This window comes from Rhinoraja longicauda, chromosome 7 (genome assembly GCF_053455715.1).
Source record: "Rhinoraja longicauda isolate Sanriku21f chromosome 7, sRhiLon1.1, whole genome shotgun sequence".
Taxonomy (NCBI): Eukaryota; Metazoa; Chordata; class Chondrichthyes; order Rajiformes; family Arhynchobatidae; genus Rhinoraja; species Rhinoraja longicauda.
The window spans coordinates 4098894-4122353 of NC_135959.1; the positions used below are offsets into that span (position 1 = coordinate 4098894).

General features: G+C 48.3%; 1 protein-coding gene across 1 annotated transcript in view; it reads left to right on the plus strand.

Annotated features, from left to right (window-relative positions):
- Window positions 1-13858, plus strand: part of emsy (EMSY transcriptional repressor, BRCA2 interacting) — a 127471-nt gene extending 113613 nt beyond the window's left edge. Inside the window, exon 20 of the mRNA XM_078402007.1 lies at window positions 13747-13858. Coding sequence (XP_078258133.1) covers window positions 13747-13773 — 27 coding nt within the window. The 3' untranslated portion in view covers window positions 13774-13858. The remainder of the gene's footprint in view (window positions 1-13746) is intronic.
- The last annotated feature ends 9602 nt before the right edge of the window (window positions 13859-23460 follow it).

Consider the following 23460-nt stretch of genomic DNA (forward strand, 5'->3'; position numbering starts at 1 on the left):
AGTGTAGGTCCAGATGCCCGGACGCTGCAGGCCGGACGCTGTAGGCCCGGACAGTGTAGGTCCGGAGGCCCGGGCACCTAATGGAGGTTGCGTAGCAACCCACCTCCCGGCCCGGGCGGCCGCCATTGGTGGAGCGGGAGCACGTGGCCGCTGGCTGGGTGAGGTCACGTGGGGACGCTGGGCGGTGACGTCACCTTGTCCCGTATTTGGGAGTGAGAAAGTTGGCAACCCCTACCTCAACCTCCCCTTCCTCAATCTCCCCTTCCTCAACATCCTCTCCCTCATCCTTCCCCTCCATCACTCTCCCCTCCCTCACTATTTCTCACGCTTTCCTCCCTCATTCCTTCCCTCCCACAACCTTCCCTCCCTCATCCTTTCTCCCCCATTCTTCCCCTCCCTCACACCTTCCCTCTCTCATTCTTTCCCACCTTCCCTCCCTCCCTCTTTGCCCCCCCCTCCCCTCATTTCTTCCCTCCTTCAATCTTCTCTCCCTCATTCTTTCCCTCCCTCCCTCACTCATGTTCATGTTCATAAGTTGTTGGAGCAGAATTAGGCCACTCGGCCCATCAAGTCTACTCCGCCATTCAATCACGGCTGATCTATCTCTCCCTCCTAACGCCATTCTCCTGCCTTCTCCCCATAACCCCTGACACCCCGTACTAATCAAGAATCTATCTCCGCTTTAAAAATGTCCATTGATTTGACCTCCACAGCCTTCTGTCGCAAAGAATTCTACAGATTCACCACCTTCTAAAGAAATTCCTCCTCATCTCCTTCCTAAAGGAACGTTCTTTTATTCTGAGGCTGTGCCCTCTGATCCTAGACTCTCCCAGTCCTTTCCTCCCTCACTCTTTCTCTCCCTCATCCTCCCTCCGCCCCCCCCCCCCCCTTTGTTTAGTTTAGTTTAGTTTAGTTTAGTTTAGTTTAGAGACACAGCGTGGAAACAGGCCCTTTGTCCCACCGGGTCCGCGCCGACCAGCGATCCCCGCACACTAACACTATCCTATACACAATAGGGACAATTTTTACATTTACCAAACCAATTAACCTACATGCCTGTACATCTTTGGAGTGCGGGAGGAAACCGAAGATCTCGGTGAAAACCCACGCAGGTCACGGGGAGAACGTACAAACTCCGTACAGACAGCGCCCGTTATCGGGATCGAACCCGGGTCTCCGGCGCTGCATTCGCTGTAAATGGCTTCGGCAAATTGTAAAATTGTCCCGAGTGTGTAAGGCCAGTGCTAGTGTACGGGGGATGGGGGGGGATCGCTGGTCGGTGCGAACTTGGTGGGCCGAAGGGCCTGTTTCCGGGCTGTATGTCTAAAGTCAAAAGTGTAAAGTCACAGCACAGGAAAAGGCACAGATTAAGCAATCACTCTGGCTATTATTTTTGAATAAAGTATAAATACACACTTCGTGGCTGGAAAACAAGATTAAAGGTTATTATTGTTCTTCCCTTCCCCTTCCTTTGCGCTGATCGCAGCCCAGCCCAGCTCACAAGTAGATGAAGTGTACAGATTGGCGTTGTTTCTTTCTGCATATGTGGGCGGTCCCCTTTGTAATAAATCCCTAAGGCACAGGAGTACAGCGGCCAAGTTGCTGCCTTACTGCGCCAGAGACCCGGGTTCCATCCCGACTACGGGGGCTGTCTGTACGGAGTTCATGCCAAAGATAATAGAGCAGAGCAAGATAGACCACTCGACCCTAAAAACCGTGGTAAATCACGGCGCCATTTTAGTCGGCAGAAACTTGCAGAAACATTTAAAAAGAAAAAGAACAAAAATCTGTGAATTGATAGATGAGATATATTCTGCATTTTAATGGTATCATCACACACACACTGTTCCCCCAAAACACACTGCGAGAGGCATAGCGAACGGCGGGTTTTGCCTACTAAAATGGCGGACGTTACGCTCCTTTGCGTACTACACTTCAATATAGGCGATTTCAACGGAGTGGTCCATCTTGCTCCTCTAGTATCTTCGGTTTGCACGTTCTCCCCGTGACTGCGTGGGTTTTCTCCGGGTGCTCCGGTTTCCTCCCACACTCCAAAGACGTGCAGGTTTGTGGGTTAAGGTGCAGGATATAACGAGTTTACTTTAGTTTAGTTTAGTTCAGAGATACAGCGCGGAAACAGGCCCTTCGGCCCACCGGGTCCGCGCCTACCAGCGATCCCCGCACATTAACACTACCACACACACACACTAGGGCCAATTTTTACATTTTTATGCTCAGCCAAATAACCTACAAACGTGTACGTCTTTGGAGTGTGGGAGGAGACCGAAGATCTCGGAGAAAACCCAGGCAGGTCACGGGGTGAACGTACAAATTCCTTACAGACAGCACCCGTAGTCGGGATCGAACCCGGGTCTCTGGCGCTGTGAGGCAGTAGCTTTACTGCCACACTCTCTGTACGGGGTAGTGTATGGGTGATCATTGGTTGGCACGGACTTTGTGTGTTGAAGGGCCTGTTTTCACGCCGTACCTCTAAACTAAATCCTCAGTGTAAAGAAATTTGCCCCATGCATATCCTTTAAACTTTGCCCCTCTCACCTTAAAGCTATGCCCTCTCGTCTGACCGATATTTCGAGGCGAATTAGGTTCTGACTCTCAGGGGGATATATGAAAGCTTACTGGTGTCTCTCAGTCCCTCTCTCTCTCTCTCTCAGGAGGATATGGTTGACGTTTCGGGTCAAGAGACCCTTCTTCAGACTGAGAGTCCAGGGGACAATAGACAATAGACAATAGACAATAGGTGCAGGAGGAGGCCATTCGGCCCTTCAAGCCAGCACCGCCATTCAATGTGATCATGGCCGATCATTCTCAATCAGTACCCCGTTCCTGCCTTCTCCCCATACCCCCTGACTCCGCTATCCTTAAGAGCTCTATCTAGCTCTCTCTTGAATGCATTCAGAGAATTGGCCTCCACTGCCTTCTGAGGCAGAGAATTCCACAGATTCACAACTCTCTGACTGAAAAAGTTTTTCCTCATCTCTGTTCTAAATGGCCTACCCCTTATTCTTAAACTGTGGCCCCATGTTCTGGACTCCCCCAACATTGGGAACATGTTTCCTGCCTCTAACGTGTCCAACCCCTTAATAATCTTATACGTTTCAAGGGAGAGGGAGACACAGAAATAAGGATGGGTGAGGTGAGAGATGCTGTCTGTACGACTCAGTGTTGGTCAGCATTGGAATAAATCGGGTAGATGCCCAGTCTCTTGCCCAGAGTCAGGGAATCGAGGACCAGAGGACATAAGTTCAAGGTGAAGTGGAAACGATTTAATAGGAATCCGAGGGGTAACTTTTTCACACAAAGGGTGGTGGGTGTATGGAACAAGCTGCCGGAGGAGGTAGTCGAGGCTGGGACTATCCCAACGTTTAAGAAACAGTTATACAGGTTCATGGATACGACAGGGTTTGGAGGGATATGGACCAAACGCAGGCAGGTGGGACTAGTGTAGCTGGGACATGTTGGCCGGTGTGGGCAAGTTGGGCCAAAGGACCTGTCTCCACACTGTATCGCTCTATGACTATGAATGAATATTGAAACATCCACACATGTCCACATCAGTGATACATCATCTCTCCATGATGTATCTCCGTCCCTTGGCATCTTGACACCAAGCTACCAGATAGGTCTGTTGTGGCCCCTCAAGTCAATGGGAAAGTGCATTGCGAAGCGCACTCTTTAGCTCTTTCCATTGCATTACATAGAAACATAGAAACATAGAAAATAGGCGCAGGAGGAGGCCATTCGGCTCTTCGAGGCAGCACCGCCATTCATTGTGGTCGTGGCTGATCATCCACAATCAGTAATCTGTGCCTGCCTTCTCCCCATATCCCTTGATTCCACTAGCCCCCAGAGCTCTATCTAACTCTCTCTTAAATTCATCCATGATTTGGCCTCCATTGCCCTCTGTGGCAGAGATTTCCACAAATTCACAACTCTTTGGGTGAAAAAGTTCCTTCTCGCCTCAGTTTTAAATGGCCTCCCCTTTATTCTAAGTCTGTGGCCCCTGGTTCTGGACTCCCCCAACATTGGGAACATTTTTCCTGAATCTAGCTTGTCCAGTCCTTTTATAATTTTATATGTCTCTATAAGATCCCCTTTCATCCTTCTAAACTCCAGTGAATACAAGCCTAGTCTTTGCAATCTTTCCTCATATGACAGTCCCGCCATCCCAGGGATCAATCTCGTGAACCTACGCTGCACTGCCTCAATAGCAAGGACGTCCTCCCTCAAATTAGGAGACCAAAACTGTACACAATACTCCAGATGTGGTCTCACCAGGGCCCTATACAACTGCAGAAGAACCTCTTTACTCCCATATTCAAACCCTCTCGTTATGAAGGCCAACATGCCATTAGCTTTCTTCACTGCCTGCTGTACCTGCACGCCAACTTTCAGTGACTGGTGTACAAGGACACCGAGGTCTCGCTGCACTTCCCCCTTACCTAACCCGACACCCTTGAGATAATAATCTGCCTCCTTGTTTTTGCCGCCAAAGTGGATAACCTTGTAGTGAGCGTTATTGTTCAAAGGTCTTTATTCGTAGGTAACCGTAACAAACTGCAACCTAATCTCATCTCTCCAGCTGGGCGCCAGACACAACTATACCTCGCGCTCCCGCATCTCGTGACTCGTTAGCCCAACCGAGGGTTCAAGACCCCCCCGCTAATCCGTATGTCCCTACATGACCCCCCCCAGAACCCTCGAAACCATACCACACGGGTGCCCGGACCTCCCTCCCGGAACGCGTACGGAGGGGGGAACCGATACCGCCAATGTGACGGGAGGCGGGGAGGTCGCCGCCGCCGGAGGCGATGGAGTGGCCCCGGAAGCGGAGGGCGTAGGCGACGGAGAGCGCTTGATCGGGAACGGGGGCCCGGGCCCAACCATAGGCGGCGGGGGGCTGAGGGGTGGCAAACAAGGCGCCGCTGGCGGCACCAGGGGGGCGGCCATAGGCCGGCCCCTGCGCGGCGGCTGGGACACCGACACAGGGAGGTCCTGGTCCAAATGGGCCAGCTTGAGCCGGGATACGGAAACGAGTTCCTGGCGATTACCCACCTGTAAGGTAAAAGTGACAGCCCCTCTCTTCAGTACCTGAAACGGGCCCTGATAAACCGGCTGAAGAGGGGGGCGGTGGGAATCTTTCCGCAGGAACACAAAATCACAGTCCCGTTATTGTTCAAAGGCCTTTATTCGTAGGTAACCGTAACAATCTGCAACCTAATCTCATCTCTCCAGCTGGGCGCCAGACACAACTATACCTCGCGCTCCCGCATCTCGTGACTCGTTAGCCCAACCGAGGGTTCGAGACCCCCCCGCTAATCCGTATGTCCCTACAACCTCACATTTATCTACATTATACTGCATCTGCCACGCATCTGCCCACTCACTCAACCTGTCCAGGTCACCCTGCAACCTCCTAACATCCTCGTCACAGTTCACACTGCCACCTGCATCTGCAAACTTGCTAGTGCTGCTTCTAATTCCCTCTTCCAAATCATTAATATATATGGTAAACAGTTGCGGCCTCAACACCGAGCCTTGCGGCACTCCACTCGCCACTGCCTGCCATTCTGAAAAGGACCCTTTTACTCCTATTCTTTGCTTCCTGTCTGCCAACCAATTCTCTAGCACAGAGGGAAAGAGGAAGAGAGTTTTGTTTCCAGCTCTACGGTACATTTTTCCACCATGAGTAATGGCAATTTTTTTTTTACAGCATTTGGAAAACAATTCCTTTTGTATTAATCAAACAGGTCACAATTTAAAAATGGAATGATGATTGGTATGCTTTTCCAAGCTAAGATCCTCCTCCATTGTCAGAATGAGGCCCAGCGCAAAATTGGAGGAACAGCACCTCATATTTCGTTTGGGTAGTTTACACCCCAGCGGTATGAACATTGACTTCTCTAACTTCAGATAGTCCCTGCTTTCCCTCTCTCTCCATCCCCTCTTCTCCCACTAGTCTTCCTGTCTCCGACTAGATTCTATCTTTGTCCCCTCCCCTGACATCAGTCTGAAGAAGGGTCTCGACCCGAAACGTCACCCATTCCTTCCCTCTCGAGATGCTGCCTGCCCCGCTGAGTTACTCCAGCATTTTGAGTCTACCAAGGACCCTTCCTCTCTGTGCCTGCGTTTGGTCCTGACCTCTGGAGCTGTGTCTGTGTGGAGTTTGCACGTTCTCCTTGTGACCACGAATGAATGAATGAATGAATGAATGAATGAATGAATACTTTATTCTCACGTGGGACAAGTCACAGTGAAATTCATTGCTTACATTCCCAATATATGCAAATAGTTGCCCATAGTCGCTAAGAAAGTTACAGAGTACCCCCGCGCCAGGTCCCCGTTTGTTCTCCACCCCTCCCCCTCCCTCAGGGCAGCCCCCCCCCCCTCATTGGGTCCTCCGTTGTTCCTCGAAGTTAGAGAAATCAATATTGATTGGGATGTAATACAATACAATACAATATATCTTTATTGTCATTGTACAGGGGCACAACGAGATTGGGAATGCGCCTCCCATACGATGCAATAAATTAATTAGCTAGTCAGTATTAATTTAAACAACCCAATGAAACAAATTGTAACAGTTTTAAAACAGAATAAAGTGCAAGTAGATCTGTGCCGGTTCACTGTGCGATGTGACCATCCGGCTCAGCAGGACCGGTTCATAGCAGCTATGGCCCTGGGGATGAAGCTGTTCCTGAGTCTGGAGGTGCGGGCGTAGAAGGCCTTGTATCATCTGCCCGATGGTAGAAGTTCGAACAGACTGTTGCAGGGGTGTGAAGAGTCTTTGTGGATGCTGGTGGCTTTTCTGAGGCATCGTGTGTTGTAGATGCCCTCCAAGGCTGGTAGCTGTGTTCTGATGGTCCTCTGAGCTCTATGGACTACCCGCTGAAGAGCTTTCCTCTCTGCCTCCGTGCAGCTGAGGTACAACACAGGGATGCCATGCGTTAGGATGCTCTCTATGGTGCAGCGGTAGAAGGTCGTCAGCAGTTGTTGGGGTAGACCAGACTTTTTCAGTGTTCTCAGGTAGAACAGTCGTTGCTGTGCCTTCTTGACCAGCGCAGCAGTGTTAGTGGACCATGTTAGGTCCTCCGAAATGTGAGTGCCCAGAAACTTGAAGCTGGACACTCTCTCCACACTGTCCCCGTTGATAAAGATCGGGGCGTATTCCCCATTGTGTGACCTACGGAAGTTGATGATCAGCTCCTTGGTCTTGGTGGTGTTTAGGGACAGGTTGTTATCAGAGCACCAGTCCGCCAGGTTGGTGATCAGCCCAAGCTGCTCAAGTGAAATATGGGGCGCTGTTCCAACTGAGTTACTCCAGCTTTTTGTGTCTATCTTCGGTTTAAATCAACGTCTGCAGCTATTTCCTACACAGGATCGTAAGAGAAGATTGAGTTCAGCGGTAAAATGTAAATGTCCTGTTAAACAAATTTTAAATTGACCATGTAGTTATTTTTATCGGGAACTTACAACAAAACTCAATTCAAGTCTGATCCAAGATGGCGGCACTGTGGCGCAGCGGTAGAGTTGCTGCCTTCCGCCGCCAGAGAACCCGGTTTCGGACCTGACTACGGGCGCTGTCAGTATGGTGTTTGTGCGTTCTCCCCGTGACCTGCGTGGGTTTTCTCCGGGCGCTCCGGTTTCCTCCCCCACTCCAAAGACGTGCAGGTTTGTCAGTTAATTGGCTTGGTGTAATTGTAAATGGTTCCTCGTGTGTGTGTGTGGGATAGTGTGTAAGTGTGCGGGGGTCGCTGGTCAGCACGGCCTGGGTGGGCCGAAGGGCCTGTTTCCGCGCTGTAACTAAAAACTAAACAAGTCGAAGGTTTGCTTGTCATCAGCTTGCTCCCCTCCACAGTGCAAGAGGTCGACATTCTTTTGAGTCGCCAGGATTCTTCCCAGTTATAAAACAAAGTCGAATGTTTGTTTATACTGTTTGTGGTCATCGGCATGATGTGTTTATATTGAGAACGAGGAAGAATGCCCGAAAGTTTACTGGCACATTGAGAAACCAAGTGCGATCTCATTTTGCAACGACGTACAGGTTTGCAGGTTAATTGGCTTTGGTAAAAAGGTTGTAAATTGTCCCTCGTGTGTGTGTGTAGGATCGTGTTCGTGTGCGGGGATCGCTGGTGGGATCGGACTCGGTGGGCCCTCAGTGGCAGAGAATTCCACACATTCACAACTCTCTGGGTGAAAAAGTTTCTTCTCACCTCAGTCTTAAATGGCCTCCCCTTTATTCTTAGACTGTGTGGCCCCTGGTTCTGGACTCCCCCAACATTGGGGAAAAAATTCCCTGCATCTAGCTTGTCCAGTCCTTTTTATAAATTTTATACGTCTTTCTATAAGATCCCCTCTCATCCTTCTAAACTCCAGTGAATACAAGCCCCAGTCTTTCCAATCTTTCCTCATATGACAGTCCCTCCATCCCGGAGATTAACCTCGTGCGAAGTTAACACTTTAACTCCCCCTCCCATTCCCACACTGACCTTTATGTCCTGGGCTTCCTCCACTGTCAGAGTGAGGCCCAATGCAAATTGGAGGAACAGCACCTCATATTTCACTTGGGCAGCTGCTTACAAACCAACGGTATCAATATTGACCTCTCAAACTTCAAGTAACCCTTGCTTTCCCTCTCTCTCTCTCCGTCCCCTCCCCAACACTAGTTCTCCGACTAGTTTCACTGGTTAAATATCACTGATTGTGTGCCTCGTTGTCACCTTCCCCTCAACTAACAATGTACCATTCGACATTTTCTTGACCATCGTCTCCTTTCAACTGAGATGGCGGCACAATCACTAAATCGCAAGCACTGCTCAGTCTCCAGATGGTTTCAATTAGTGAGAGGCTCCTCGACTGTAACATTTCCAGGTCGACGGATGATACAAGTCTGGTGTCAAAATGAGTGACGTGGACTCAGAACAGTTTAGTTTATTGTCACGTGTACCGAGGTACAGTGAAAAGCTTTTAGTTGCGTGCCATCCAGTCTGCAAAAAAGACAATACATGATTACAATCGAGCCATTTCCAGTGCAATAGAAATACATGATAAGGGAATAACGTTCAGTGCAAGGTAAAGCCAGCAAAGTCCCATCAAGGATAGTCTGAGGGTCACCAATGAGGTAGATAGTAGTTCAGGACCGCTCTCTAGTTGTGGAGGCCAGTCCTAAATGTACGCCTCGATGTCACCTCCCCTTCAGCGAGCAATGAACCATTCTACATTTCCTGTAAGAAAATAACTGCAGATGCTGGTACAAATCGAAGGTATTTATTCACAAAATGCTGGAGTAACTCAGCAGGTCAGGCAGCATCTCGGGAGAGAAGGAATGGGTGACGTTTCGGGTCGATTCCTTCTCTCCTGATTCTACATTTCCTTATCACCGTCTGCATTGCTCTGTCGTTTTCACACTTTACCCTTCCACGTCTCTGTGTCACCCTCTCCCCGGACTCTCTGTCTGAAGAAGGGTCTCGACCGGAAACGTCACTCGTTCCTTCTCTCCAGAAAGGGTGGCGCGGCGGTAGTGTTGCTGCCTTACAGCGAATGCAGCGCCGGAGACCTGGGATCCATCCCGACTACGGGCGTCGGTCGGTACGGAGTTTGTACGTTCTCCCCGTGACCTGCGTGGGTTTTCTCCGAGATCTTCGGTTTCCTCCCACACTCCAAAGACGTGTAGGTTTGTAGGTTAATTGGCTTGGTATAAATGTAACAATTGTCCCTACCCTAGAAAGGTATAGGATAGTGTTAATATGCGGGGATCGCTGGTCGATGCAGACCCGATGGGCCGAAAGGGCCTGTTTCTGCGCTGTATCTCTTTAAAAAAAAAAGATGCTGCCTGTCCCGCTGAGTTACTCCAGTATTTTGTGCCTATTTTCAGTGTAAACCAGCATCTGCAGTTCCTACCATACACAAATTCAATGCTTACACGGTTACCGATTTGAACGACAGTCAGAGAGAGAGATCTCATCGGCATTCCAGAGAGTAATTCCTCGTGTACATTTTTTCCTTGCTGCCTAAATTAACAGTGAAGTCTTGTGCCATCAGTGCGAGCATATGTGTCCGATTAGTGTGGAATGCCTCTGACTCTGACCTTTTGCAGATGCATGAAGCCCTTGCCAAACCCTATTGAGGTTGGGGCATGTGGAGCGAGCTTAATTAGTCTGTGGTACTAGGAAAAAGGCTGGATACGAAACAGATCAAGGTTCTGCAATGTGAGGTTAGAAACAAGGGACTACAGATGCTGGCTTGCACAAAATGCCCCAGTGGCAATGTGGCGCGGTGGTAGAGCAACTGCCTGGCAGCCCGATCGCTCCAGTGACCTGGGTTCAATCCTGACCCCTGGTCCTGCATTCCCCCTCTCGTTTCCTCCTGCACCCCAAAGGTGTTCTAAATCGGTTGGTTATCGTGGAGCTCATTGCCACAGAGGGCTGTGGAGGCCAAGACAGTGGATATTTTTAAGGCAGAAATAGACAAATTCTTGATCAGAATGGGTGTCAAGGGTTATGGGGAGAAGGCAGGAAAATGGGATTAGGAGGAAGAGATCAGCCATGGTTGAATGACGGAGTAGATTCGATGGGCCGAATAGCCCAATTCTACTTCTATAACGTGCACTTGGGAAGGCGAGAGATATCCAGTAAATATCTATTATTAAGAAGGGTCTCGACCCAAAACGTCACCCCTTCCTTCTCTCCTGAGATGCTGCCTGACCTGCTGAGTTACTCCAGCATTTTGTGAATAAATACCTTCGATTTGTACCAGCATCTGCAGTTATTTTCTTACAGTAAATACAGGCAATAGACATACAATGATACAGGTAACAGGCACAAAGTCACGAGAGGAATAGATAAGGTAGACATAGAAACATAGAAAAATAGGTGCAGGAGTAGGCCATTCGGCCCTTCGAGCCAGCACCGCCACTCAATGTAATCATGGCTGATTATCTAAAATCAGTACCCCGTTCCTGCATTTTCCCCATATCCCTTGATTCCGTTAGCCCTAAGAGCTAAATCTAACTCTCACTTGAAAACATCCAGCGAATTGGCCTCCACTGCCTTCTGTGGCAGAGAATTCCGCAGGTTCACAAATCTCTGGGTGAAAAAGTTTTTCCTCATCTTAGTCCTAAATGGCCCACCCCTTATTCTTAAACTGTGACTCCTGGTTCTGGACTCCCCCACATCGGGAACATTGTTCCTGCATCCAGCCTGTCCAATCTTTTAAGAATTTTATATGATTCTATAAGTTCCCCTCTCATCCTTCTGAATTTCAGCGAATACAAGCCCAGTCGACCCGTTCTTTCATCATATGTCAGTCCCGCCATCCCGGGAATTAACCTGGTGAACCTACGCTGCACTCTCTCAATAGCAAGAATGTCCTTCCTCAAATTCGGAGACCAAAATTGCACACAATACTCCAGGTGCGGTCTCGTCAGGGCCCAGAACAACTGCAGAAGGACCTCCTTGCTCCTTAGCTCAAATCCTCTCGCAATGAAGGCCAACATGCCATTAACTTTCTTCACTGCCTGCTGTACCTGCATGCTTACTTTCAGTGACTGATGTACAAGCACACCCAGATCTCGTAGCACCTCCCCTTTTCTGAATCTGAAACCATTCTGATAATAATCTGCCTTCCTGTTCTTGCCACCAAAGTGGATAACCTCCCATTTATCCACATTATAGTGCATCGGCCATGCATCTGTCCACTTACCCAACCTATCCAAGTCAATAGACAATAGACAATAGGTGCAGGAGTAGGCCATTCGGCCCTTTGAACCAGCACCACCATTCAATGTGATCATGGCTGATCATTCACAATCAGTACCCCATTCCTGCCTTCTCCCCATACCCCCTGACTTCGCTATCCTTAAGAGCTTTATCTAGCTCTCTCTTCAATGCATTCAGAGAATTGGCCTCCACTGCCTTCTGAGGCAGAGAATTCCACAGATTTACAACTCTCTGACTGAAAACGTTTTTCCTCATCTCCGTTCTAAATGGCCTACCCCTTATTCTTAAACCGTGGCCCCTGGTTCTGGACTCCTCCAACATTGGGAACATGTTTCCTGCCTCTAACGTGTCCAATCCCTTAATAATCATATATGTTTCAATACGATCCCCTCTTATCCTTCTAAATTCCAGTGTATACAAGCCCAGTCGCTCCATTCTTTCAACATACGACTGTCCCGCCATTCTGGGAATTAACCTCGTGAACCTACGCTGGGCTCCCTCAATAGCAAGAATGTCCTTCCTCAAATTTGGAGACCAAAACTGCTCACAATACTTCAGGTGTGGTCTCACCAGGGCCCTGTACAACTGCAGAAGGACCTCTTTGCTCCTACACTCAACTAACCCTTGTTATGAAGGCACTCCTCTTGTTACGAAGGCTATGACTCCCGTTAGATCAGAAGAACCCTGTCAGACATGTGCATTAACGACCCAGTTTTAATGAAGATCTGGGCCTTTCAATGTCCACTGACACTAACAATTTATTCCTAGAAATACTTATCTCATTGAATTGAAACTCCTCAGTTCCTTTGACTGGATTTGAACTCACAATGACGATATCATACTGAATGGGGAAAGGTCTGGATAGAGTGGATGTGGAGAGGATGTTTCCACTAGTGGGAGAGTCTAGGACCAGAGGTCACAGCCTCAGAATTAATGGATGTTCTTTTGGGAAGGAGATGGGGAGGAATTTCTTTAGTCAGAGGGTGGTGAATCTGTGAAATTCTTTGCCACAGAAGGCTGTGGAGGCCAAGTCAGTAGATATTTTTCAAGCAGAGATAGATAGATTCTTGATTAATACAGGTGTCAGGGGTTATGGGAAGAAGGCAGGAAAATGGGCTTGGGAAGGGAGAGATAGATCAGCCATGATTGAATGGCGGAGTAGACTTGATGGGCCGAATGGCCTAATTCTGCTGCTGTCATTTATGATCATGAGTCCAGACCTCGAACACTGTTCGGCATGGGCGGCGCGGTGGCGCAGCTGTAGAGTTACTGCCCTGCAGCGCCGGAGACCCGGGTTCCATCCCGACTACGGGTGCTGTCTGTACGGAGTTTGTACGTTCTCCCCGTGACCTGCGTGGGTTTTCTCCGAGATCTTCGGTTTCCCCCCCGACACTCCAAAGACGTACAGGTTTGTAGGTTAATTGGCTTGGTGTATGTGTAAATTGTCCCTAGCGTGTGTAGGATGGTGTTAATGTGCGGGGATCGCTGGTCGGTGCGGTCCCAGTGGGCCGAAGGGCCTGTTTCCACTCTGTGCAACTAAACTAAACTAAATGGTTAATAGATATTTTGTTTATTATTGTCACGTGTAACACCTAGTCATAGAGTCACAGCATTGAAACAGGCCCTTCGGCACAGCTCATCCATGCCAGCCAAGATGCCTTGTATTTAGTTCGAAGGTCTCCAGTGGGAGGTAAGGACCGCTCTCTAGTTGTTGTGTGGATGGTCCAGTTGCCTGATAACTGATATGTTTAGTTTTGGTTTAGAGATACAGCGCGGAAACAGGCCCTTCGGCCCACCGAGCCCGCACCGACCAGCGATCCCCGCACACTTACACTATCCTACACACACTAGGGACAATTGCCTAGTATAAGAAAATAACTGCAGATGCTGGTACAAATCGAAGGTATTTATTCACAAAATGCTGGAGTAACTCAGCAGGTCAGGCAGCATCTCAGGAGAGAAGGAATGGGCCTGATGACTGATATATTCTCGTGTTCTTGTTTTTATTCAGACTAGACGACTTGAACATAAAATCTGAAGAAGGGTCTCAACCCGAAACATCATCCATTCCTTCTCTCCAGAGTTGCTGCCTGCCCTGCTGAATTGCTCCAGCATTTTGTGTCTATCTTCGGTTTAAACCAACGTCTGCAGTTTCTTCCTATGCATGAAATCAACTGAAACAGCTTCTGCTTCCTCGCGACCGAGGGAACTGCGTTCTGGTGGTGAGACAATCTTGTTTTCAACAGAGAGTTAGATTTACTGTAGCTCTTAGGGCGAAGGGAATCAAGGGATGTGGGGAGAAAGCAGGAACGGGGTACTGATTGTGGATGATCAGCCATGATCACATTGAATGGCGGTGCTGGCTCGAAGGGCCGAATGGCCTACTCCTGCACCTATTTTCTATGTTTCTATGTTTCTATGTTTGCGTGATTATGCTGTCACCTCTCAATACACTCAAATCAGTGCAGAGAAAGTCCTCCTAAACAGCCATGGCAGAGGTTAAGTCTGCAGACCCATTAATCCCTGTTGTTATGACAAACTTCTAACCCTTTCCAGACACAGACTGAAAGCATTTCCTCATGACGTGAAACTAGCCGTGATAAGAGCTTCAAAGTATTACAGATTCACCAGGCTTCCTAACCGGTTTCTGTCTATATGTGACTCAGCATCTGGGCGAATTATTAGTTTAGTTTAGGAAGGAACTGCAGAATCTGGTCTAAATTGAAGGCGGACACTAAACGCTGGACTAACCCAGCGGTCAGTCAGCATCTCTGGAGAAAAGGAATAGGTGACGTTTCGAGTCAGGACACCTATTCCTTCTCTCCAGAGATGCTGACTGACCCGTTGAGTTACTCCAAACTTTTTGTGTCTATTAATAGTTTAGTTTGGTTTAGTTTAGTTAAGTTTATTTTAGTTTAGTTTAGTTTAGTTTAGTTTAAAGTAACAGCATGGAAACAGGCCCTTCGGCCTACCGAGTCCGCGCCGACCAGCGATTCCTGCACACACACACTATCCTACACACACTAGGGATCATTTGCAATTTAATCCAAGCCAATTAGACAACAAACCGGTTTGTCTTTGGAATGTGGGAGGGATCCGGAGATCCTGGAGGTTACAGGGAGAAGGTACAAACTCCTTACAGACAGCACCCGTAGTCAGGATCGAACCCGACGTCGAGAGGCAGCAACTCAACCGCTGCGCCACCGTGCCGTACATAGTCTGACGGTGTAGATTCATGCGGCACGGAAACAGGCCCTTCGGCCCAACTTGCGTCTGCTGACCAAGATGCCATCGTCTAAGCTGGTCGCGTTTGGCCCCTATCCCTCCAAACCTTGTGTGTAGGAAGGAACTGCATATACTGGTGCTGTGCAGTGCAACCAAGACAGTTCGCAGTTCATAGTTTAGCAGGTACCCAACAACTCTCACCAAATTGGGCACAGCGGTAGAGTTGCTGCCTTACAGCGAATGCAGCGCCGGAGACCCAATTTGCTCACACCGGCCAACATGTAGTCAGTAAGAAATAGGTGCAGGAGTGAGCCATTCGGCCCTTTGAGCTAGCACCGCCATTCAATGTGATCATGGCTGATCATCCACAATCAGTACCCCGTTCCTGCCTTCTCCCCATACCCCCTGACTCCACTATCCTTAAGAGCTCTATTTAGCTCTCTCTTGAAAGCATCCAGAGAATTGACCTCCACTGCCTTCTGAGGCAGAGAATTCCACAGATTTACAACTCTCTGAGTGAAAAAGGTTTTCCTCATCTCCGTTCTAAATGGCCTACCCCTTATTCTTAAACTGTGGCCCCTGGTTCTGGACTCCCCCAACATTGGGAAAATGTTTCCTGCCTCTAACGTGTCCAATCCCGTAATAGTCTTATATTTCAATAAGATTCCCTCTCATCCTTCTAAATTCCAGTGTATACAAGCCCAGTCGCTCCAGTCTTTCAACATACGACAGTCCTGCCATTCCGGGAATTAACCTAGTGAACCCCTAATCCTATTAGGTGAACACTAGTCCTACCAGCCTGCGCTTGGTCCATATCCCTCCAAACCTGTCCTATCCATGTACCTGTCCAACTGTTTCTTAAATGTTGGGATAGTCCCAGCCTCAACTACCTCCTCCGGCAGCTTGTTCCATACACCCACCACCCTCTGTGTGAGAAAGTTACCCCCTCAGTTTTCTAAAGTCTTCACAAAAACTGTCTGGAAGGAACTCATGTTTAAAAGTCTCCACCTGCTGAAGATTAAATATTTATATGTTTCTGGAAATAGAGTGAAACAGATGATTCCCTTACAAGGATCAATTTAATTCTGAACAGACTTTGAGAGGAAGGCAACTACTTAAAAATTAACTAGTCTGAAAGTCTGAACATTTCTCTCAGGATGGAAAAAATAAAATAAAATTTTCGAGGACGTAGCTTTAATGTGAGAGGAAAGTTCAAAGGGGATGTCGTAGAGACAGAGAGTCTAGAGAGTGGTACAGTGTGGAAACAGGCCCTTCGACCCAACTTTCCCACACTGGCCAACATGTCCCAGCTACACTAGTCCCATCTGCCTGTGTTTGGCCCATATCCCTCCAAACTTGACCTATACATGTACCTGTCTAACTGTTTCTTATACGTTGGGATAATCCCAGCCTCAACTATCTCCTCTGGCAGCTTGTTCCATACACCCACCACCCTCTGTGTGAAAATGTTTGCCCTCAGATTCCTATTAAATCTTTTCCCCTTCACCTTAAACCAATGTCCTCTGGTCCTCGATTCCCCTACTCTGGGCAAGAGACTCTGTGCGTCTACCTGATCTATTCTCATGATTTTGTCCACCTCTATAAGATCTCCCCCTCATCCTCCTGCGTTCCAAGGAATAGAGTCCCAGCCTACTCAACCTCTCCCTATAGCACACACCCTCTAGTCTTGGCAACATCCTCGTAAATCTTCTCTGTACACTTTCCAGCTTGACAACATGAATGTGTAGGCAAATTATTAACACAGATGGTGGTGGAGGCCTGGAACACACTGCTGGGGTTAGTGGTGGATAGGGTTGCCAACTTCCTCACTCCCAAATAAGCGGCCATGTGCTCCCGCTCCACCAATGGCGGCCGCCCAGGCCATGAGGCGGGTTGCTATGCAACCTCCGTTAGGTGGCGCCCGGCCCTCCGGACCTAGACTGTCCGGACCTACAGCGGCCCCCGTGCCTACAGTGTCCGGGTCTACAGTGCCCGGGCCTACAGTGTCTGGGCCTACAGTGTCCGGGCCTACAGTGTCCGAGCCTACAGTGTCCGAGCCTACAGTGTCCGGGCCTACAGTGTCCGGGCCTACAGTGTCCGAGCCTACAGTGTCCGAGCCTACAGTGTCCGGGCCTACAGTGTCCGGGCCTACAGTGTCCGAGCCTACAGTGTCCGGGCCTACAGTGTCCGGGCCTACAGTGTCCGGGCCTACAGTGTCCGGGTCTAATACGGGACAAGGGCGGTCCTGTACGGGACAAGCCAATTTAGCCTAATATAAGGGATGTCCCGGCTAATACGGGACAGTTGGCAACCGCAGTGGTGGAGGCAGATACGATTGTGGCATTAAAGAAACATTTGGATAGGCACACAGATGTGCAGGGAATGGAGGGGTATGGATTATATACAGGCAGATAAGAACAAAGAGTACAGCATTGGAACAGGCCCTTCGGCCCACAATGTCAGTGCTGAACATGATGCCGAGACCAATTTAATTTAGACTTTACTTTAGAGATACAGCACGGAAACAGGCCCTTCGGCCCACCGAGTCCGTGCTGACCAGCGATCACCCCGTACACTAGCACTATCCTACACACACTAGGGACAATTTACAATTTTACCGAATCCAATTAGCCTACAAACCTGTACATGTTTGGAATGTGGGAGGAAACCGGAGCACCCGGAGAAAACCCACGCGGTCACGGGGGGGAAACGTACAAACTCTGTGCAGACAGCACCCGTAGTCAGGATGGAGCCCGGGTCTCTGGCGCTGTGAGGCAGCAACTCTACCGCTGCGCCACCTCGCTGTTACCAGGCTACTGAACCGACCTCTCACCAGCTAGAGAGCGGTCCAGGCCTCCCATCTCCCTCATTGGGGACCCTCGGACTATCTTGAATCGGACTTTACTGGACTTTATAGTCCAGTGTTTATAGACACCAGACGTTTTCCCCTTTATCCTGCATCTGTACAGTGCGGAAAGCTCGATTGTAATCATGTGCTGTCTTTCAGCTGACTGGGTAGCACGCAACAAAAAGCTTTCCCCTGTACCTCGGTTAGCAGTAGCTCGGTACACGTGACAATAATAAACTCAACTACACAGACTTGTCTCAGAGGCAGGCAGGGAGGTGGGAGGGGAAGCAAGGGGGCAGAGGCGATAGCAAGCACTCAGACACTGAAGATTAGACCCAAGAGGCGGTAACAACAGGAACAAATTAACTTCCCGGGCCAAGTATTTGATTTGGCTTCCATTGCATAAACGTCACGGTTTATCTTGCCAACTGTGGTTTAGTGGGCAACAGTTCAAGTCTCACTACAGAGATCTATGTAGAAACATAGAAAATAGGTGCAGGAGGAGGCCATTTGGCCCTTCGAGCCAGCACCGCCATTCATTGTGATCATGGCTGATCATCCACAATCAGTAACCCATGCCTGCCTTCTCCCCATACCCCTTGATTCCGCTAGCCCCTAGAGCTCTATCTAACTCTCTTTTAAATTCATCCAGTGAATTGGCCTCCACTGCCTTCTGTGGCAGAGAATTCCACAAATTCACAACTCTCTGGGTGAAAAAGTTTCTTCTCACCTCAGTTTTAAATGGTCTCCCCTTTATTCTTAGACTGTGTGTGGCCCCTGGTTCTGGACTCCCCCAACACCGGGAATATTTTTCCTGCATCTAGCTTGTCCAGTCCTTTTATAATTTTATATGTCTCTATAAGATCCCCTCTCATCCTTCTAAACTCCAGTGAAGGAGATCCAGTGAAGCCTCACGGCGCCAGAGACCCCGGTTCGATCCTGACTACGGGAGCTGTCTGTACGTAGTTTCTTCCTTCAGCCTGTGACCGCATGGGTTTTCTGCGGGTGCTCCGGTTTCCTCCCGCACTCCAAAGACGCGCGGGTTCGTAGGTTAATTGGCTTCTGCATATTGTCCCAAGTGTCGGATAGAGCTAGAATACGGGGTGATCGCTGGTCGGCGCGGACTCAGAGGGCCGAAGGGCTTGTTTCCACGCTGTGTCTCTAAACGAAAACCAAACAGAAGACTGTTTTGTCCTGTGCCAACTTCTGGCAGGTGATAGGTGGGTAGAGGTGAGTGGGGGGGGGGGATTGGCAGATGGGTGGAGTGAGTGACAAAGGCTAGAGGTCAAAAGGAGAGGGTGTTGGATAAGGAGTGAAGAGCAAGCTGGAGGCAGCGATGCATGTCAAAGGGGGTGGGGCGGGGAACAAGGGAGATTTAAGGGCCTGTCCCACTTAGGCGATCTTTTTGGCGACTGCCGGCGACTGTCGTAGCAGATCGCCAAACTTTTATTTTACCCGACGACAATGATCACGACAATGACCACGACAATGCCGAGTCAGGTCGAGATTACAGCGTCTTCTGAAACATCGCGAAATTCCCACGCTGTCAATGCTTCTCCGGCGTCCTGGTTTTCGCTGAAATCACTGACAAGTCGGTAAGTACTTGAGAGTTTTGAACTATAACACCTTGTATGGGTTACTTAAAAACCAAGCTTCACTGTAACAAGGAATAAACCGGATTTCCTTCCAGTTTACTAATAGCTATATTAAAAAGTGGTTCAGTGGATTTTTGTGAAAAGTGTGTGGGCATTCTTTGAAAATGTACGGGAGATGCATATCTGGTTTCTGGGTTGCATATCTGGGGTTGGAGCCCACTTTAAATGTAATGGCTGATGGCCATAAACATCACGAAAATTCCCACGCTTACCTGATCGTCAAACTGTCTCCTCCAATCTACCTGTCAAATGTCCTGACAATAAATAAATTGGTTAAACACAAGCATTTTATGGTATTTTGAAATGACTTTACTTATTTTAATATTATGTGCTTCTAAATGTATCTAAGAGAACCTAGCAAACCTGGGGACAGCAGGCGACAGACGATCAGTGAGCAACCCGTCCACTAGCACTATCCTGCACACTAAGGATAAATTATAATTTAATCAAAGCCAATTAACCTACAAATCTGCATGTCTTTGGAGTGTGGGAGGAAATCGGAGCACCGGGGGAAAACCCAGGCAGTCACAGGGAGAATGTGCAAACTCCGTACAGAGAGCAACTGTAGTCAGGATCGAACTCAGATCTCTGGTGCTTTAAGGCAGCAACTCTACCGTTATGCCACCATGCTGACCAAGCCAGAGTACACAGGACCAGAATTCCAACTTGGCATCTATGTTTATTATTTGTCCTTATCTAAAGGATAACGTAAGTGAATGCTTTATTTGTGTTAAAGTGCCCACAACTTTGAGTACATTGGTGGACAAAAATGGACGGCACGATGGCGCAGCGGTAGAGTTGCTGCCTCACAGCGCCAGAGAACCGGGTTCGATTGTGTCATGTGTACCGAGTTTGTACGTTCTCCCCGTGACCGCGTGGGTTTCCTCCGGGTGCTCTGGTTTCCTCCCACATTCCAAAGGCGTGCATGTTTGTAGGTGAAGCGTGCGCGTGCGCGTGTGCGGGACTCTCGGGCGGGCGAGGCCAGCGAAATCAGCGATAACAGCGGCACGGTGGCGCAGCGGTAGAGTTGCTGCCTTACAGCGAATGCAGCGCCGGAGACTCAGGTTCGATCCTGGCTACGGGCGCCGTCTGTACGGAGTTTGTACGTTCTCCCCGTGACCTGCGTGGGTTTTCTCCGAGATCTTCGGTTTCCTCCAAAGACGGACAGGTATGTAGGTTAATTGACTGGGTAAATGTGAAAATTGTCCCTAGTGGTGTGTGTAGGATAGTGTTAGTGTGCGGGGATCGCTGGGCGGCGCGGACTCGGTGGGCCGAAGGGCCTGTTTCTGCGCTGTATCTCTAAATAAAAAAATCCTGCTTTGAGGATGTGTATTACAGAAATGAGTCGCTTAAAGCTTAAATAAAGTTTAAGTAAATTGGAATTTTCATTCGCCTCACAACAATTTAAGCGACTCAACCTCAGAAGTTAAGCAGCGTGACTTCGAGCTGGAGAAACTATTGAGACCACAACGCTTGGATCTGGATCCCAACTCACCTACTGCAGCAAAGGAATGGAAGCACTGGCTTCGTACACTAAATAACTTCTTTGATGAGCGTGGCGACATTGCACCAGACAAATTCAGGACATTAATTTCGCTCTGTCTCTCATGATGTATATGATTACATAGAGGAATGTACAACTTATGATTCTGCTATTGATGTACTAAACAGACTCTTCGTTAAGACACCCAATGTAATATTTGCTCGACACCTCCTTGCTACTCGTAAACAGAAACCTGGCGAGGCACTTGATGAGTTTTTACACGAACTTCAAAGACTTAGTAAAGACTGTGCCTTCAAAGCAGTTACAGCTGATCAATATCAACAGGAACTTATTCGAGACTCGTTTATCAATGGTTTGGCATTGCCTTTAATACGACAGAGACTATTAGAAAACAAAAACCAGATTGATTCCTGGGATGGCAGGACTTTCATATGAAGAAAGACTGGATAGACTCGGCTTGTACTCGCTGGAATTTAGAAGATTGAGGGGGGATCTTATAGAAACTTACAAAATTCTTAAGGGGTTGGACAGGCTAGATGCAGGAAGATTGTTCCCGATGTTGGGGAAGTCCAGAACAAGGGGTCACAGTTTAAGGATAAGGGGGAAGTCTTTTAGTACCGAGATGAGAAAGTTTTTTTTCACACAGAGAGTGGTGAATCTGTGGAATTCTCTGCCACAGAAGGTAGTTGAGGCCAGTTCATTGGCTATATTTAAGAGGGAGTTGGATGTGGCCCTTGTGGCTAAAGGGATCAGGGGGTATGGAGAGAAGGCAGGTACGGGATACTGAGTTGGATGATCAGCCATGATCATATTGAATGGCGGTGCAGGCTCGAAGGGCCGAATGGCCTACTCCTGCACCTATTTTCTATGTTCCTATGTTTCTAAAACCTTGGATTTACGGTCAGCTTAGTCAAGTCAAGTCAAGTCAATTTTATTTGTACAGCACATTTAAAAACAACCCACGTTGACCAAAGTGCTGTACATCAGTTCAGGTACGAAGCTTACAATCAAGCTTACTCATTAGACTTGGCTCAGAGAAATTCAGATGCTTATGGCTCATCTAATGTGTATTCTGCTGCAACTACTACAGAAGAATCTCACCCAAGTACTAATATGGAGCAAGCTGAAACAATTTCTACTGATAAATGTGCCCTTGCTGCAGCATACACTTATCCAAAAAGGAAGTGTCACTTTTGCGGGGGTAATATTCATAATAGAGAGAGATGTCCTGCTCGAGAGGCAACTTGTAATAGCTGTAGCAAGAAGGGACATTATTCTAGAGTTTGCAAGTCCAAAGCAAACTACTAAAAGTGTGACGGCTGCCATGTAAATGCCGTCTTTATGTGCAATCACAACTGCATTTCCTCAGAGCTTGTCTCACACAGCTACAACGGTATCCATCAATGGCCATACACCTAATGTACTTTCTGGCAGTTCAGAAAGTTTTATAAGTGAGCCAGTTGTGTCTCGACTAAATCTAACCATAATTCCTTCAAATAGCGAAATCTCGATGGCTCTGACATCTCTCAATGCTCAAGTTATTGGATCTTGTATTGTAGACTTTATTCTGAACAAAACTAGTTATAAATCTGTATGTCTTGGTATTTTGGTAAATTTGTGTAGCGATATAATTCTAGGTCATGATTTTCAGCAACAGCACAGATCACTTCAAATGATGTATGAAGGAACTATGCCTGATCTTGTATTGTCAAAGCCACCAGTATTGTGTGTTTTTTAGACAATAGACAATAGGTGCAGGAGTAGGCCATTCGGCCCTTCGAGCCAGCACCGCCATTCAATGTGATCATGGCTGATCATTCTCAATCAGTACCCCGTTCCTGCCTTCTCCCCATACCCCCTGACTCCGTTATCCTTAAGAGCTCTATCTAGCTCTCTCTTGAATGCATCCAGAGAATTGGCCTCCACTGCCTTCTGACATGGGGAGAATCTAAAATCTAACATTAAATGAGGCTAAGTCAATTACATCAGTGTCATCAATTAATATTCTTGGTTATTGGGTTGGAAATGATATGATCAAGCCTGATCCAGAAAGACTCCGCCCACTCCAAGAGATACCTGTTCCAGCTACATTAAACTCTCTACGAAGAGTTCTTGGCATGTTTGCATATTATGCCAAGTGGATACCAAATTTCTCTGACAAAATTCAACCTTTGAACCTTTGAATTCAACCAGGAGAACTGGGAAGTGGGAGGGGAAGAGAGGCCCATTCCTTCTCTCCTGAAATGCTGCCTGACCTGCTGAGTTACTCCAGCATTTTGTGAAAGTCCCTCTCTTCCCCCCCCTACCCCTTCCCAGATCTTCCACTGTCTTCCTGTCTCCACCTATATCCTTCCTTTGTCCCGCCCCCCTGACATCAGTCTGAAGAAGGGTCTCGACCCGAAACGTCGCCCATTCCTTCTCTCCTGAGATGCTGCCTGACCCGCTGAGTTACTCCAGCATTTTGTGAATAAATACCTTCCCCGATTTGTACCA